The 19,199-nt window shown below is 37.2% G+C and overlaps 2 protein-coding genes across 7 annotated transcripts in view; one reads left to right on the top strand and one right to left on the bottom strand.

The window, feature by feature from the left end:
• LOC122026945 (testis-expressed protein 10-like) overlaps positions 1 to 2,089 on the top strand; it is a 33,147-nt gene extending 31,058 nt beyond the window's left edge. For all 6 annotated transcript variants that reach the window (XM_042585708.1, XM_042585705.1, XM_042585704.1 and 3 more), the window contains 2 exons: positions 261 to 584; positions 1,721 to 2,089. In XM_042585708.1, the coding sequence (XP_042441642.1) occupies positions 261 to 584; positions 1,721 to 1,825 (429 nt within the window). In that variant the 3' untranslated portion in view covers positions 1,826 to 2,089. The remainder of the gene's footprint in view (positions 1 to 260; positions 585 to 1,720) is intronic.
• An 8,500-nt stretch (positions 2,090 to 10,589) lies between these two features.
• LOC122026946 (auxin-induced protein 6B-like) lies at positions 10,590 to 11,038 on the bottom strand. The gene has a single exon (XM_042585710.1). The coding sequence runs from the start codon at positions 10,987 to 10,989 to the stop codon at positions 10,597 to 10,599; it is 393 nt and encodes a 130-aa protein (XP_042441644.1). The 5' UTR covers positions 10,990 to 11,038; the 3' UTR covers positions 10,590 to 10,596.
• Positions 11,039 to 19,199: the final 8,161 nt, after the last annotated feature.

Here is a 19,199-nt window from a genome sequence, read left to right as displayed (position 1 = left end):
GTAGTTGAAAATTTTGTGGGTACCCTAAAATCCACTCTCTGCTATTCTGATAAATAACCAAATATAATCATACTCTTTCATACTTTTATGTTTGTTGAAGTTATATGCTTTTTGGAAAGTGGTATTTTTTAAGGCTTGATTATGAAACTCTTGCATTCGAATAACATGTTGAAGTTCTTGTTTCAACAAGTTTTTAACTGCACATTAGATTTCTAAAATTTTGCTGTTTTGGGTACTTAATTTCTCTTGCTTTGACACAGTCTATGTCTGAAGATCCTGATGTGGCTTGTCGGTTCAGTGGGATCCCTACATTTGATTTTTGTCTGAAGCCCTGCATTGTTCTGTTGATTGCAAGCGGCAACGTCTTACCTTCTGTGTTGAAGTTACTCAATCAGTTCATTTCAGAAGATTGTATATTGCTTCCTTCTGAATCTGATGATAAATATGGAATGGATATCTCGAGTAGAATAAATGCAGTGTCACGCATCCTCAGCTTTATGTTTAGTCATAAGAGACTTCACATAAATCTTTCAAGAAATAAAGCACACATTGATCATACTCTTCTGATCATGCATAACTTATTGGTAACTTAAGATTCTACTAGCTACCTTAAGTAATTGGTCATTCATCAATGAACTTGATTGTTAGTTGTGTTATTGCAATATTTTGTGTTTTAAGAACATTCACAAGTTTGTTTGGCTAATTTCAAAACCACATTTACATGGACAAGTCAAATTAATGTAAAAAAAATATCACAACTTTTCTCAATTCGCATTTGCTAGTTTTAGTTACTTCACATGGGATATGCTACCATGACCTTTGTTACTTTGGATTGCTACTCTCTCTTGGTTACATGTTGATACGGCATGACATGTGTATGGGTATGGAAAACAAGCACAATGAGGCAAACTCATATATTTTCTCAAGTGAGAATATGTCTCAAGTGAGAATAGGAGGTAAAGAAAATCCGAAGAAGAAACACGAGGAAGTAACATGGAAGAAATGGAGGAGCTTATCTTTGTTGCCATAACTTGAAGGAAGAAGGCAATGATATCTCTTGCTTGTGCAGGATGGGATAGTATGGGTTGCTCGACGTTATCTTGTGAGGATGTTGAAGGGCACAATGATTAGAAGGGGAGAGATTGCGAGGGGAGTTGGAATCACAATTGAGAGTGGGGAAGGTTGCAATGGCAGAACTATATTGGTTCATATAATATCAATGAATCCTGGACACCTTTCCCCTCTCTGTACCGGACCAGTTTAGTGCTGGTTCAGGTTTGGTTCAACCACTACACACCTGGTTGCTGGGTCAGTTTAGTGCTTGTCTTTCAAATTGAATCTGATTTGAGTTCCAACCAATTCAAGCCTGATCATATTTGTTAGGAGTTCATAAATTCTCTAGTTGGATCCAAATCAAGTCTACTTGGTCCTAAATAAAGCCCTAATAACTCAAATTCAGTACTAGTTGATTGAATAACAAAATTTGAACCCAACATATTATTGTTGATTATTAATCAAGATTTATACTTTCTTTTTTGCTGAGTTCCTGTGATCCCATTTCAAAGAAATCATGTGTCTGACATCTGAATCCATACCCGTGAGATTCCTGTGTTTGAGTAACATAGATCAAGACAATGATAGGGCACTCTTTGAATATATAATGAAATTTTTATCAATGTACAACCAATATTTTGGCTGATTTATCTATCTGTATTTGCAGGATTCAAATAAGCATAACATTTCATATGAAGAAAGAGGCAGATTACAGAGTGGTCTTGATAAAATGAAGGGTAGCATATGTGATTTGTGGATAAAAAATTCATGATCCAATTAATCTTCAAAGAGTCTGCAAGGGTGTCAGTGTGAGTATTTACCTTGAAAAAAAAGGAAAAAAATGCATAGATTAGCAATTTTGTAATTCTAAATTTTCTAGTTAAATCTATTTTTCTCATGTTTCCTGTTCAAACTCTTGTGTAATTTTATGCTTTTGGTGTTTGATGTATGAGCTATATTATTTGAGTCAAGTATGTCGGTTTCTAGGAAGCAATTGATTGAATATTTAGAAGATTTATCAATATTTTAAGTCACATTAATGTCTTATTAATTTTTTTAATGCTATACTAATATTGATCAATCATTAATATTTATGCTCTATTAATGTTTATTGTAAGACATTAATATTGATTACAAGTTGTATTAATATGAAGTATTATTTATGTGAATATTTATTTTATTGACATATTTTATGTGTATTAATATTAAGTATTATATGCCCCTGTGTTTTATTTCTTGTTATTGCATTATTTTTTTCGTGCATCTAGACGATTAACATTTGCATTTTGTTGTGAGATTGGAAAAAATTGTGCAGTTCGCAAATCAATGTATTCATTCATCTACTCCTATTCGTCCATAACTTGTTAGAGAATGATTAGATATTGCATGCTTGGATTGCCCCTTAGAGGAGTATTATATTTTTGACAATTAAATGTGAGTAGATGTTGTTTTTGCCAATTTCAGTTAAAGAGCATTTAGTTAATGTTTGCATGATTCTGAGTAGCTCTTACAAAGGCCACAAATACTGCTGATTTGGAATCTTCATTGTGAATACTCTTGTATGACGATGCTAACCAAGGATATCCAAGCTATATGTGAAACTTGGGCGGTGCCTTTCACAACCAAATATATTACACAACCAATCAAAGCAAATTTTAAAAGGAATTTTCAGATGTGGGATGATCAACCCACTTTATAGTGCATATGTGATATGTGAGGGAAATATGGAGTGGATATAATGTTCATAGATAAAAATGATTAACATATGTCAAAAAGTATACTAATCAATCCATCTATTTCATAATTCCATAAAAAATAGTAATCATAAAGCGTACAACACAAGAAAACTATATAGAATAAGTTGTATCTGTTGGTGCAACATCCCTCAGGTCAAGGTTGACCTGGTTGACCAAGCTTGAGTCTTGGTTTGGGTTTCGATGTTTGACAATGCAAGGTTGATTGAAGAAGAGTCAAGTAGGTCAAGGATGACCGGATACTTGACTGGTATGTTAGGCGGGAGGAAAATCCTAGTGAGTGAAGCCAGGTGAAAGACCTAGTGAGTGAAGCTAGGCAATTGGGAAGTCCTAGTGAGTGAAGCTAGGCAGGAGAAAAATCCTGGTGAGTGAAGCCAGGTGAAAGACCTAGTGAGTGAAGCTAGGCAATTGGTAAAGTCCTGGTGAGTGAAGCCAGGCAAGAGAAATCCAGATGGGTCAAGGTTGACCGGACGTCTGGTGTGGAAGTCCAAGGGGGTTATACTTGGCACGAGAAAGAAAAGTTCAAGTAGGTCTTAGGGAGTGACCGGACTTGGCAAGAAGAGAAAAGTCAAGTGGGTGAAGGGATTGACCGGACACTTGGTGAGAGAGTCTTAGAGGGTGACCGAATGCTAGGTCTTATGTACCAACAAGTCATGGTTGACTATATGTTGGTTTAGGGGCTTTGGGCTTGGTTTTGGGCAAAATCAAGATCTGGATTGATCGACCGATTGATCCAGGTTTGGATGATCCGTTGATTGATCCAGGTTTGGATTGATCCGTGGATTGATCCGGCAGGTTTGGATCGATCCGTGGATCGATCCAGATCTGGATCGATCCACCGATCGATCCGGTGAGTCCCCACAGAACCCCTTTGGATCGATCCGTGGATCGATCGGAGAATCAATCGATCGATGGATCGATTGGGGCCTGTCGCGCGATAAGCGTGGATCGATCCGTGGATCGATCCGAAGTTTTCCCGAGAGCACTGGATCGATCCGTGGATCGATCAAGCCTCCGATCGATTGGGGCATTCCGATCGATCGGGATCAAAGCGTCGATTTAAGCGCGGCGTTCATTTCCTTGATCTCTTCACGATTCCTCCGGATCTCGACTCCTCCGGCGCTCTCGAAGATCGGATCGCGGTTCTTGAAGGATCTTGGAAGCTTTCCAGTCAAGAGGCGGAAGGCAAGAAGAGAAGCTAGGGTTAGGGTTTCTGTACTCATTGTAAGCTTTAAGCTTGTATTTTGTTTCCTTTCCTTTCTTCTTGTCTTGAGAGTCTTGTAGGGCTTCTCCCCCTTCGGTAGGAGAAGGAGTGTTTTCGTAGTGGAGGGTGCGTGCGTGGTGTGGATCCTTGGACTAGTCACCTCTTGTGAGGTGGATACCAAGTAAACCAACCGGGTTAGCGTTGTGTGATTTGTTTCTGTATTTTCCGCTGCATATCTTGAAGAAACAAGCAACGCCGAGCAACGCCTAGCAACGCTATCAGAGCGAGGCCGCTCTTCACCGGAATCATCACCGGAAGGGTCAAGCGTAACAAGAAAAGCTAGAGGGTGAAGAAGTTGGAGCAAATTCTTGAGTTCAAGACTTTATCAAGCTCAACTTCAAGATGCAATTCCAAGATGTCACGAGTTTCGATTCTTGGAAATCAAGAATCGAAAATTTTCTTATGATGGAGATGAAGCGATGGTTTGCTCAATGGAAGGTTCAAGGCTCAAGAAATTGAAGGGTAAAGTTCTCGAGAGGAGCGAGTGGAGCCAGAAGCGAGTCCAGGTGCGAGGCCAAGTGACCGAGCTCTTGGTGATTTAACACCGTCCTTCTGGTGGAGAATTTGAAGATCTGAAGGAACTATGGAGCAAATGGCGAGCTTGAGAGATCCCTCCATCGTCTGAGGCAAGAAGAATCCAGAGGGTGACTCTTTGGAGCAAGACGAAGAGGAGGAGAGATGTCCGAACCTCAAGAAGAGGAAATCGAAGTTTCATTCTCGAGGAATGCAGCGAATGGAACAAGGAGGAGCATACTCCTTGTTTCGTATTCAATGATGAAGCCTCCACCTCTAGGATTGAGGGGAGCAATCATGGTGACGCCGGATCAAAGAAGCTTCTACATCCGGGTCGAGAGAAGAAGAGGAGGAAGAAGCCTCTACCTCCTCAAGAAAAATCAAATGGAGGAGAATCAAGGTCCGATCTAGAGGAAGCTTCTACCTCCGGATCCAAAGGAAAGATGTCATCCACATGAAGGTATAAATATTTCAATTAATAATAAAATCATATTATATGCTTTGAATGTAGGGAACACGGGAGCAAGTGTCCCAACTTGGCGAAGAAGGGCGAGTGACCAGAGGAGAAGCCAGGAGACCATCCCGGAATAAAAGGAGCGAGCACATGTGTGCTTTCTTGCAAAAGGCATTGAAGTCGATGCCCGAGGGAAGAAAATGGTCAAGGCTCGAGGAGGCGTTAGTCGAGGGAGCCTCAAGGTAAAGAAAAGGTAACATTTATTGAGCCTACCCTTTACATTATGGTAAAAGCATGATAGTTCTAACTTATATCATTTTAATGCTATTTACCATGAAAATAGAAAGCATGATAGCGTTAAAGAAAAACATATAGCTTTTCATGCTAAAACTACTACACCTAAGGCTAGGAATGTAGGTAAAAGTCTAGGCAAGAACTCTAAGGATTGTAGCTACAAGCCTAGACACAAAAATGCTCATGAACTTAATGGAAAACCAAAAACTAAGGACTTAGTGATGGAAAATCAAGTCTTGAGGTCAAGACTTGATAAAATGGAAAAGACCCTAAAAAGGATGGAAAATATCCTATTAGGGCAAAATGAGCATAACCTAGGTTTAGGGGTACAAAAGCCATCCAATGGCCATAGAGGTTTGGGATACAAACCAAAGGCTAAGAAGGATGTGCCCTCTTACCATAGAGTTCCATATAGTTATGGAACAAACCCTAGGTCTAGTGGTCAAGCCAAAAATACTAGGGAAGTCATCCCTAAGAGTATTTTTGCAATAAATGTGACTAAGACTTCTAAGAAGTCTAAGAAAGTCACAAACAAGGTCACAAGGGAGGCTATCCCTAGAGTTGACCTAGAAAGTGTGACCAAGGCTTCCAAGAAGCCAAACAAGGTCACTAGGAAGGTATCTAGGGAAGTTATCTCTAGTGAATACCTAGAGCATCCAAGGAGCACCAATAGGTGTTGGGTTCCTAGGAGCATCTTCTCTACCCCATAGATGGGTTAGAGAGTGTCAACTCCGATTAGAAGGGTAGTTAACCCAATTTTGAGGAAATTGACACTCAAGGAGCATTTTCAAGGTTTTTGTTAACCTTTGAAAATGAAATGGAACTATTATTTACTCCTTGAAAGAGTAACATGTGTCTATTGGTGGAAAAATTGATTTTATCTTAAAATGGCACAAATTAGAAAAATATAAGAAATACCAAGTTGGGACTTTGGTATTTTCTTAGTGCTACTCTTGTGGAAAAATGAAATATGCCAACATTTGAGGATATGTTTAATTTTTAAGTGGCATAAACAAATCAAGAGAAATAAGAAATGTCAATTTAGGTTTTGGCATTTCTTTGAAGCATTTAGGGCAATCTAGGTTTAATGTTTTAAATTAAAACAAGTGGTATCGTTTTAAATTAAAACAAGTGGTATCGTTTTAAGTTAAAACAAGTGGTATATTTTGAGTTTAGCTAAGTGATTAAGGATATTTAGATAGGTAATCTAGGTATATTTTATTTATGCTAAACCTTGTCATGATTGTTTGCCCATCATATGCCATGACATCATGTCTATTTTTGAATTCATTGTTTTATTATGAAAAATCCAAAAATACCATGTCATGACATTCATACATCATGTAGTAATAGGATATTTTCTTTTGAAAATTATTTTCTTTTGATGTATGCCATAACATAATCATGCATTAAGTTTAATTCCTTGTAATTAAGGACGAATGACATTTAACAACAATTATTGACAAGTGACATCCTAGGTGGATGTCTAATATCTCTAGAATGCCTAGATAGATATGCATGATCCCTAGATTAGGGCAAAACCAAAATCTCACATCTCACAAGGACTATAAGGTGACTTGTACGTGTTTTAGTGTACATTAGATACAAGTGAGATGTTAGGAAGATGAACAAAACTCAAGATGTTGATTTAGTGCATTCTTTTGAGTTTTAGGTTCATCAAAACACATAGTTATGTGTTTTCCCATCATTGGGAAAGCTAATGTACAAGTCATGTGCATTATGCCCAAGGAACATGATGGGATATTGGTTTTGAAAATGTTTTTAAACTGTTTTTGGAAAACCTTGGTGAAGGCTATTTTTTTATAGTAATCACCATTGAATAGTTAGACACAAACTTGAAGAAAACACTAAAGTTTTTGCAAGTTTTCAAGTTTGTGTCAATCTTTGAAAATATGATGTATTTTCATAGAAAGCTATTTTTCCATGATTAAGTATGCCCTAAATAATGTCTACACGAAATTTCATGATTTTTGGATTTTTGTAGAATTTTCTAGGGGTTTCTGAAGTTGACTGAAATGGAATTTCAGCAACTATCAGAGCTCCGATCGATCCATGGATCGATTGGAGTACCTGAATCGATCCGTGGATCGATTCAGAAGGCAAGTCTCCCGTGAACAGAAGCTCGCTGGATCGATCAGTCGATCGATCCAGGTAGTCTGAATCGATCAGTGGACCGATTCAGAAAGGTTCAATCGATTGGAACCAAACTCCAATCGATCCAAGGTGCTGATTTTAGCTAGGAAGGTCTGATTTCAGCAATTTGAACCTGTTTTAGTCTACGTAACCATTCCAAACCCCTCAATACACATTTGTGTACATAAAAAGGGTGTTTTCGTGTTGAAAACAAGGAAGGCTAAGTTGAAGTTTAGGTTGAGGTTTGTTTCAAATTTTGAACATTTGAACCTCAAAACTTCTAAATTTGGGTTTCCTAAAGGTTTAGGGATTCCAAGTCATTGTTGGTGCAATGACATAAGTTACCACCATGTCTTTAGGGGGAGGGACTCTTTAAAGACATGAAAAATTATTTTTCATGAACCTTGGAAGGTGGTTAACTTTCTTTAAAGAAAATGCTCATGTATGAGCTTTTGAACTTGAAATGGGGAGTGGATATCCTCATTATTTCAAGTGGGAACTCAAGTTGTTAGAAAATGCTCAAGGTTGGGTATTTGTCTACATTGAGGGAGAAGTTAAGGATAAATGAAGGGTATGGGATCTTCATTATCGTGTTGATCACAACGAGTGATGTTGTGAACAACGATGAGCAACTCTTCAGGGGGAGAGTCGTCAACAAATGGATTTTTTGATGTGTAACCAAAATTGGGGCATGGGTTGATGTGTGCCCAAAGATGGGTTGATGTGTGCCAATAGGGGGAGAATGAAAGGGACTAAGTTAGGCTTTCGTTACCTAGAGGGAGTGTGCCCTCTTAGGGGGAGAATGAAGGGCTTAACTTATGTATTCATTACCTAGTGGCATGAAGAAGGTTTAGGCTATGGGATTAGCCTAACTTACATGTGGTATTGTAAGTGATAGTGTTAGTATTGTCAAACATCAAAGGGAGGCTTTCGTTACCTCGAGGGAGTGTGCTGGTTGACTAAACTTGAGTCTTGGTTTGGGTTTCGATGTTTGTGATGCAAGGTTGATTGAAGAAGAGTCAGTAGGTCGAGGATGGGATACTTGATGGAAGTCTAGCGGTATGTTAGGCGGGAGGAAAATCTCGTGAGTGAAGCGGAAAGACCTAGTGGTGAAGCTAGGCAATTGGGAAGTCCTAATGAGGGAAGCTAGGCGAGGAGAAAATCCTGGTGAGTGAAGCCGGTGAAAGACCTAGTGAGTGAAGCTAGGCGATGAAAGTCCTGGTGAGTGAAGCTGAGAAATCCAGATGGGTCGAGGTTGACCGGACATCAGTGAGAGTCAGTAGGTCGAAGGATTGGCGGATACTTGCACGAGAAAGAAAAGTTCAAGTAGGTCTTAGGGAGTGAGATACTTGGCAAGAAGAGAAAAGTCCAAGTGGGTCAAAGGATTGACCGGACACTTGGTGAGAGAGTCTAGCTGGTCAAGGGTGACCGAATGCTAGGTCTTACCAACAAGTCATGGTTGACTATATGTTGGTTTAGGGGCTTTGGGCTTGGTTTTGGGCAAAATCAAGATCCGGATTGATCAGATTGATCAGGTTTGGATTGATCCGTGGATTGATCCGGCGAGTTTTGGATCGATCGTGGATCGATCCAGACGCTGGATCGATCCACCGATTGATCCGGTGAGTCCCCAGAACCCCTTTGGATCGATCCGTGGATCGATCGAGGATGTGAATCGATTGGGGCCGCTTGCCGCGATAAGCGGATCGATCCGTGGATCGATCGAAGTTTCCGAGAGGCGCTCCGGATCGATCCGTGGATCGATCAAGCCTTCCGATCGATTGGGAGCATTCCAATCGATCGGGATTCGACCGTTAGCGTCGATTTAAGCCGCAGGCGTTCATTTCCTTCGACATCTCTTCACCGATTCACTCCAGATCTCTCGCCAACTCCTCCACAGCGCTCTCAAAGATCAGATCGCCAGTTCTTGAAGGATCTTGGAAGCTTTCCAAGTCAAGAGGCGGATCAAAGGCAAGAAGAGAAGCTAGGGTTAGGGTTTTCTGTACTCATTGTAAGCTTTGCGCTTGTATTTTGTTTCCCTTTCCTTTCTTCTTGTACTGAGAGTCTTGTAGGGCTTCTCCGCCCTCGGTAGTTACCGAAAAGGAGTGTTTTCATAGTGGAGGGTGCGTGCGTGGTGTGGATCCTTGGACTAGTCACCTCTTGTGAGGTGGATACCAAGTAAACCAACCGGGTTAGCGTTGTGTGATTTGTTTCTGTATTTTCCGCTGCACATCTTAGAAGAAACAAGCAACGTCGAGCAACGAGCGAGCGACGAGCTATTCACCCCCCCCCCCCTCTAGCTACTTTTGGTCCTAACAGTATCTATTAGTCTCATGCATATAACTATTACCTTAAGTGTTCATCACTAGCAAAGCGAATGGTTAACAATTACAAGTTAGTTGCATGCTACCAGATTAAAGCATGGTTTAGTGTTTCACAATCACATTAATTATCAATTTTAGTGAAAAAAATCATCACAAAAGTCTGTAGTTTTAGATAATTAAATGAACGAAACCATTTTTTTCCTTCCAAATTTGACTTTATTGATAGTCTGCTTAGCATGCATGTGTCTACTCAGTTTGCTTAAGTGCTTGGATGTCCTAAAGGATTATATATCACAGATGTAATATGGCCCCTTGTCTACAATGCCTAGACAGAGTCTTGGACTGCTTTCTTAGAACTCTAATTCAAAATCAATACCCAGTCTATAGAGAGGTCATATAAAGGTCAAGAGGATAAGGATAAGGTCAATAGTGCTAGTTGGAATTCTTGTTGTAGTTTCAATAGGTTTGCAAAACACATAAGATTGGAATTCATAATTTATTTTATATTTAGAAGACACATTGAAGATTTTGAGATTTTTGTAGCTATTGCAGAATATTTCCTCAGTTGTTTCATTGCTCATGCAGTGTTCTTTGTATAATAGAGAAGAAAGATTTATAAATTAGAAGTATGTCGAAAGATTGCAATTTTCCAAGTCCACTCATAATCAGAAATAAAGAAAGAAAACACAGGACTAGAACATAGATTTTTTGGGGGAGAAGTGTCATCCCTCACCTTGCATCCACATTCGTATCACAGAAACAAGAAGATAGGTTTCCTATCGCACATTAGTAGCAAAACTCTTCCTTATTCTCCTCCACAACCCTCACTATGCTCTCAAACACAGATACCTTACATGGAATTCTCAGTACACCTTCCTGCTCAAACCCAAACTCATCCTCTGCTTCCCTCAGCAGAATCTCAAACGCCCTATGGCTCAAATATTCAGTTGGGATCACAAACCTCTGCATCTCCTCTCCCACACACACAGCAAGGCACCCTCTCGTTATGTTGCTGTTGCCGCTGCTGGAGAAGGAGAGGTTCCTCTTCAGGAACTTGATGCTCTTCTGTCTGCTACTGCAGCTGCTGCCAGTGGGAGAAACTGTCAGCTTCTTCCATTTCTTCAGCATCTGTTGGAGTCTCACCACCTCTGTGATCTTGTTGGGCCTCTTCGAATCCATGCTTCTCGTGGTGGCTCAGACTAATGCTGATGGAGGTAAGGACTATGATTGTGTCATGATGCTTCAGTTGTATGAGAATTTATAGAAGCTGGGAGACACAATTCAACTACCTTTTTGCATTTCTTTTATTAACAAATGCAATATTTTATTGGCATTATTGCTCATAATTGCAGAAAATCTACCTTCACACAACCACTAGATCTACTCTGAATTGTTCTTACAAAACTGAACTGGTTCAGATTTACATCAAGGAAAATAAAACTAGTTCTAACGATCTATTCATCATTGCCACAATCATATATGGATTGGTTAAAGGATTCCCATGTGGGTCTATGGAATTGATTCCCCTCTAGGAGCAAATATGCATGCAATCTTCTCCAGATGCAGTTTTTGGTACTTGCTATTGTTTTCTTATGTCCTTTACCATCCTAAGCATCTACGATCTTAGTGTTTTAAATTTGATTTAATATAATTGCTCCTCGCTTCATAATGCAGTAGGGATATTTGTTTGTCTGTTTTATATTTGTTTTTAATGCATTTGCATGCTTAGGAGAACATGACAGTTTGACAATGAGCAAACTTCATGTGCTATCTTCTGTTTCACAAACTGTGATCTTCATTTTTGTTCTTACATATTAGTCCATTAATCTAATCATTTGGCAGGTGAACATGGTTAGTAATAGTGCGTTATATATATTTCTACTCCAACCGCCATATAATCATTTAAGATATAAACATGATGATTGATCACAATATATTTCTATATGAAAATCATTTTTATACCAAATTGTACTGTATATCACAGTTATATTATTTTCACTAACTAATAAATTGAAGAGTATACTGAATTGCTTTTGGAAAAATCTTGATTGATCTTGGTGCACTTTAGAGTTGACAGTTTCAAGAGATTCAGGTATATTTACTGAAATTGAAATATGGCCATTTTATGAGTTTTGTCACAAAGAATCTGAAAGAAATGAAAGGTCTGTGCCTATTTTACCTGCATTTTGTGTTTGTTGAAGCAATTTATTTTTCATCTTCAATGCAATTGTTGTAGTGTTGCTGACAATCCGAGCACTGTCATGTCAGCTATCAGCTCATGCAGTAGTTATTTTAGTCGGAGACAGTTATTATCTCTGCATCCTTAATGTTAATAATTAATGAAAGAGATGAACATTTTGTTTTAATCTCTGCATTCTTATACAATCCACATGCCTCGTATAGTCACTAAAGTTATTGCAACTTGAGGAGTGCTTCTGCAAGGTTCAGATGACTATACGTGCTTCTGAAAGTTATGGATCTTAATTTCGTACCTTTTTTTTTTGGAATTTTAATTTTTGATAGAAAATATTTGTCATGAGATTAAAATCTTTCTTTTTTTTTCTCGATATTCTCAAGTAGGATTGGATTGAGTATTTGATTAAAATTGAATCAAAATTACTTACTTGAAACCAACAAATTAAGATTTTTTATTAACCAAATCAATCGAATGTTTTAATAAAAATTGACCAAATTGAATATATAAAATATATATTAATTTGGTTAAAATTTGAATTAATTAAAATTTTTAATATTACGAGAGATTTATTGATTAGTTAGGAATTTATAAGTTTATTTACTTAGTAATTTATTGATTAATTTTTTTTATTTGGTTTATCTCGTTTATTTGGTTTAACTGAAAAGGAAAAAAAGGACTTAATATTTGAAATTCAACCGAACCACTGTTTTCTTCTTGTGAAATAAGTGAAATGAATGAATTTTTTATCATAAATTTTTTTTTCTTTCTTTTCCACGGATTTTTCCGATTAGGAAAAAGAGAATAATATATATTATTATTATTATTATTATAATAATGAATTATTATAATAATGAATAATATTATTTCCATTTTTTAATCTAGTACACACAAAAATAAAAATTTATTCATTTCCAAATAATTTTTTTATTTGATTCTATCCAAATCTAATTTTCACACGAAGTCTTGTCATGTGAGGTCTGGGGAGGATTTATTATACGTAGTTTTATTTTATTTTTTTTTGCCAGAGGTGATTTTCAGGATTTGAACTCGTAAGAGTTTTTAAAATTGAAAGCCAATCAAATTAATTATTTTTTTAGAAAAAAATAATTTTAAAATAATTAAATTAAAATTTTAAATTCGATCGGTTTAGTTGATTTGTTTGGTTAATTGAACTTGTGCGCACCTATATTAGTTGGTGGCTGAGAATGGTAGAGGGGCGTCGGAGATAGGGCGTATAAAAAAAACAGAGACGTTGTTGGTTGAACGCGTCGCGGAATGAGGCGGAGGTTGTTGGGGAAAGAGGAGTAGTTGAAGCCATGCGAAATGTCAATGATGGAGGCGCTGATGACCGTTTAAGCGGAGGGGCAGGGTTGGCGTTACACACAAGTGGCCATGGGAGAAAATGGGAGAGAAGAAAACTTTAAGAGTTTGAGCCAAAATTCATTATCATTCAAATCAAATGATCTTTTAAATTAAAAAGTATTATTATTTTATACCAAAATATATTTTTTTTTTAAGTGAGGGATCATTTCCGGAGGCAGGATCTCCTGGATCACTTTTTGTGGTGCAGGGGATGTGCCACTCCCATTTGCGATCAGATCACGATCGCGATCCGATTGTAAATGGTTGCGATCCCTTCTTGAGTTTATCGTCCCCACCAAGTTATAGTTTTTGTTCGGAGACACCTTCGCTCGGCGCCCAGTAATCTGACCACTTATTCACCACCGGAGGCCTTCGGGCGACCTCCGACCATCCGCTCCGAACAAAAATTATAATTTGATGGGGACGGTGAACCCTAGAAGGGATCGCAACCATTTACAACCGAATCGCGATCGTGATTCAACTGCAAATGAAAGTGACACATCCCCTGGATCACAAAAAAGTGATCCAGGATATCTGTGGTGCCATTTCCGACTAAATGAGATAATACATTAGGTCTTCTCCTAAGATTTAGAAGGAAGAGATAATACATTGGGTCTTTTAAACTCGGTTACAGGTGCCTTTTTTTCCCTATACATTCGATGTGTATAGAATAATGAAATATTTTTATTACATTTGATGAGTATTTGATTTGTGCGAGAATTATCCTTAAAGCATTACGAAAGATTTCTGTACCTAGGAACTTTAGGGTGCATATCTTTTATATCAAAAGTTGTATTGAAGGGGTAGTTTTGTGTTCTTCAGTACCTCTTGGATGCCTTATATATTAACTATATCATCAATCATATAAAAGGAGAATAGTTCTTTGAAAGTTTTTACAAATAAATAGTGTTGTGCCCTAAGTACTATTCTAAAGTCGGAGACTAAGTATAACAACATTAAATGGCAGCCTGATGTTAATGTGCGGTTTCAGAGAAGAATGGATTGAGTTTTCGAACTGTAACAATATTGAATTTCAAAAATCACACGTGAGGAATGTAGGTTCCATGTAGGCAGGCTAAAAGGGGTAAATAACCTCTAATAAATATTCAACTTTTTCTTGCTACTTAGCAACAACAAGCATGGTTAAACAAAAAGAAATGCATACAGTAAAGAGATAGAATTTACTTGGTTCCAATCGGAAAAGTTGTTAATCTAAGGTAATTACAAATCTCCACGGAAGTTAAAGCTGAACAAAATAAAAACAGAATTATGAATTTGAGCACAGAATGTGTTGTATTGTACTTCAAAGACTAGAGTTTTATTTATAGCTTACTGGTTGCAACTAGCAGTTTGTTGATGTGGCACATTCTGAGCGCATGGACTTGGTCCGGGCGCTTGGACGTGGTCAATTTGATCCACTCTGCAACGACTCTTTATCAACGATTTATTAGTTCTTGGGCGCCTGGACCTGGTCCGGGCGCCTAGAGTCTGCTGATGTGGACTCTGTGCTAATCCTCTTCGACAACGGTTGGCTGACATGGCAGTACATCCCAGGCACTTAGACCTAGTTCGGGTGCCTGGAGTTCGGGCGCTTGGACCTGATCTAGGCGCCTAGACACGATTAACTTAGAGTTGACCTTGGGTGATTCTCCGGCTGTCCAAAGTTGAGCTCACCCGAATCCAATTCCAGTCTTCTCCTTGAGCAGTCATCCTTCTAGCTTCTTATCCTTTGGAAGCGCCGTATGCGTCCTTCTCGTTCGTTAGTGTACTCTTCCACAACTCCTAGTCCCTCGGATGCACCACCTGGACCTAGTCAGGGTGCTTGGAGTTCGGGCGCCTAGACCTGATCTAAGTGCCTAGACACGATCAACTCAGAGTTGACCTTGGGCGATTCTCCGGTTGTCCAAAGTTAAGCTCACCCAAACCCAATTTTAGCCTTCTCTTTGAGCAGTCTTTCTCCCGGCTTCTCATCTCTCGGAAGCAGCATGCACGTTCTTCTGGTTCGTCAGTGTACTCTTCCACAACTCCTCGTCCCTCGAATGCATTGAGCCCGCCGACTCGCTTTCCGTGTCATCCTTCTCATTCGTTGCATTTTCCACTCAACTTCTTGTGTTCTCAAGTCTCTGCGCACTTAGACATAAGGCATAAAATCGCAGAGTCTAACCTAACTCGGTTGATCATATCAAAACTTAGTTGGATGCTTACAATCTTTCTCTTTTCGATGTATATCAACCCAAGTTAAGTTAGGATTAAAACAAATAATAAAACAATAACTTTGCAATTATTATAAGAAAAAATTACAATCAATTTAATTAACAAATATTAAAATTTATATCTCCCCGTTAACTCATTTTCTAAATTCTCCCTATTTGATCACATAAAAAAATGTTAAGAAAAATACTTAAAAAGTTAGAAAAATATTAGAATATTTTTTAGATTTTAAATAGAATTTTCAGTTATATGTATTTTTACCAAAAATAATTTTCGAAAGGAGGTATTTTTTCCAATTAATTTTTTGTTTTTACAAAAATAATTTGAAAATAATTTTTAGGATTTCAAAAATGTTGAAACTTTTTTCTTGATCAAACAGGAATAAATAGTTGGATTAGGATAAAAATTTTCACGAAAAATAAAATTTTATTTTGACTAGAATAAATATTTTTAAGAAGACAGGTTATTTTCGAATATAAATGCTTAAAATTAGATTTTTGTTCCTAAAAGTCCTGTTGATTTTTCTAAAAATTCAAAATGTACTATCTTCAACAAAAAAAAAATAAAAAAAAATCAGTTTTTCCAAAATTAATATCAGAAAAATTTTAAATATTAAAAAATATTTTTGATAAAAAAATTCATAAAAACTCATATAGCTAGTTGAAAAATCTCAAAATTTTTTATTCTAATAGAAAACCTAATTCATTGTCACAAAAATTAAGTTTTTGATAAATCAATTTTTGAAACATTTTTAATCATTAAAATTTATTTTTTGAAAGAAGAATTAAAAGAATTAATATAATAGTCAGAAAATTTTGAAAATATTTCTATGAGTAAATAATGTCTTTATTTTTCACAAAAACATTTTAACATAAAAGATAAACAGAAGATATATGAAATAATCAATTTTACAAACAATAATAAAATTGAACTAAATTTAAATTTTTGCATGCATAAATTAATTTAATCTGACTAAGCATGATTTGAGAATCCAAAATAAATTTCTACCTATTGGATTTATCAAATATTTCATTGGAATGTAATTTCTAACTACTTTTGCAATACTTTTATGGTTTCTTAAATACCAGTTAAGTTCTCCATTATTTCTAGAATATGACATTTGTGAGAAATTTGAATTAAAGCATCTAGAGTCATTTTTCAATAAATCTATTTGATCTTTTAATTTTTTATTTTTCATTTGAACTTTATCAAAATTTTCTAACGGGCAGGCTGTTGCTAATTTAATTTTTAGATGAAGGTCATCCTTTTTTAATTTAATATATTTGGACCTTAATTTAAATAATGATCTAGACATAAGTTTAATACCATCGTATAATTGTTCAGAGGTAGAAATCGTACCTCACTTATCATGGTGTCAGATTCGTAGTTTGATTCTCCTCCTTTATTGCTGCTTTCTTTAGAAGTGGCTCCTCCTTTATCGATGCTCACTTCTTGATGACTTGTCATCAGTGCTATTCTGACATACTACTCATGCTCGGACTCTTCTAAGGATGACTCGTTCCATGTTGCTTTGAGCTTCTTGTGTTTAGATTTTCTTTGCTCCTTTGCCCTTCAATCTGGAGCAGTTATCTTTGATATGCCATTCTTCATTACATTTGTAGCATCGTACGTTCCTTTTTCCAGGAATGAACTTTTGGCCCGTGTCTTATTAAATTTGTTAGTTTTAAAAAAATTATTCAATTTTCTACCACCTGAGCTCTTTCATCTTCGTTAGCCGATGAGTTTGAATCCGGTTCCGGTTCCGGTTCGTTCTTCTTGGCTTTGAGTGCTAGGTTCTGAGTTGATTTTTCTTCTTTATTTTTTTAAACTTTCATATCTCGACTTGTGTAATTTGAAAGTAGAAAATACATTTTCTAATGTACTTACCTTGAGATCCTTGGATATGTAAAATGAGTCTACTATAGATGTCTACTAAGGAGTTCTTGAAAAATGATTTAACGCATATCTTAGCGAAGCTCAATTTGTTACCATTTCTCTAAGATTTGTGAGTCCCATAATCAGCTCCATGATTCTTGGGTGTAGATGAGTCTGTTGATATGGAATCTGTGCTGATCCTCTTCGACAATGGATCGCTTACATGGCAGTACATCCTAGGTGCCTGGAGTTGGGGTTTTTGGACTTGATCCAGGTACCTAGACACAGTCAACACAGATTTGACCTTGGGTGATTTTTTGGCCGTCAAGAGTTGAGTTCACTTAAACCCAACTCCAACTTTCCCTCGAGCAATCTTCCTCCTAGCTTCTCGTCCCTCGGAAGCACCATACACGTCCTTCTCGTCTGCCGGTGTACTCTTCTATAGCTCTTCGTCCCTCGGATGCACCGAGCCCGTCGACTCGCTTCTTGTGTCATCTTTCTCGTTCGCTGCGTCTCCAGTCGACTTCTTGTGTTCCTAAGTCTCTGTGCACTTAGACACAAAGCATTAAACATTAGAGTCTAATTTAACTCAGTTGATTATATCAAAATTCACCCGGTATACTTACAGGGAATTTGTTTCAAGTTGTGAAGAGCTTTGCTAAGGTGACAAACATGGCGATGAAGGAAGGCATTACAAGTGGTGAACACATATATTCTTCTTCTCAAAGATTACCATTAAGAAATGAATTTTTGGTATAGTACAAAGAGCACATTGACAGAGAGACAATGGCAAAGAGGACATGCACAAATGTGAGCTTGGCCACCAAAGCAAATGTTTCTTAAAATGTCAAAATTTCAAATGTCATCATCCTCCGATTGGACCAAAGATAGTCTTTTTCTTTAAATTGTAGGATCAAACTCGACACTAGAGGGGTATGAATAACATTATAAATTTTAAAATGAGCACATAGTAAATAAAATAATTGAATCAATTAGAGTTTGTATAGTGGAAATAAAATTTACTTAGACTGATTCAATTAAGTATATCAAAGGCAATAAAAACATGCAATAAATTTAGCTAATAGTTTAAACATATAAGTTGATCAATCAAACCAGAAGTATAAATATGCAGTGGTTATAAAATATAATTGTTATTCCTAAATTTATCTTAGGCTGAGAAACCTTATAACAAAAAATCTAAAAAGTTTAAGCACAATAAAATAAATAAGGCAACACTAAAATAAATGGAAATGTTACTTTAGGTGTTGCCAATAAGAAATGAAGCGTGTGTTGTAGTGTATCGTAGTACAAAAAGAGAAGAAGCGCTTAGAGCACGAGTACAAGAGATTAAGAGATGAGTGAATAAGTGACAGAGTGAAAGAGTGATTTTCAACCTCCATCTCTAAACTCCTTATATAGGACTTATCTAGTTGTTTGGAGCCTTCCTGAAAACTTGTATCCATTCAATAATGTTAACAAAGCTCGCCTAGACAAGGATTAAACTTCATCTTGATCGGCTTGATCAGATTGCCGATAACACCATCTCTCGGTCGATTGGAAGCTGCTATGGTCGCCCATATTCTCCGGTCGCCTAGATCTAATACGATCACTTGGACCCTCTGAAATCCTTTCATTGAGAGTTATCACCAGGCGGTCGCCCTCAAACTCCATTCGATTAGCTAGAACTGTTGAGCATGCTTCCCTGTAATGGTTACATGTAATGAATAGGATACAGAATGTAAAG

The sequence above is a fragment of the Zingiber officinale genome, chromosome 10A, assembly GCF_018446385.1.
Source record: "Zingiber officinale cultivar Zhangliang chromosome 10A, Zo_v1.1, whole genome shotgun sequence".
NCBI classification, from domain to species: Eukaryota; Viridiplantae; Streptophyta; class Magnoliopsida; order Zingiberales; family Zingiberaceae; genus Zingiber; species Zingiber officinale.
The sequence above is the reverse complement of the archived record's forward strand: the minus strand, read 5'-3'. Positions and strand labels throughout refer to the sequence as shown.

Excerpts from the sequence above, each read along its gene's own strand:
- LOC122026946 (XM_042585710.1), bottom strand. The coding sequence starts at position 10,989 with ATGGATTCGAAGAGGCCCAACAAGATCACAGAGGTGGTGAGACTCCAA.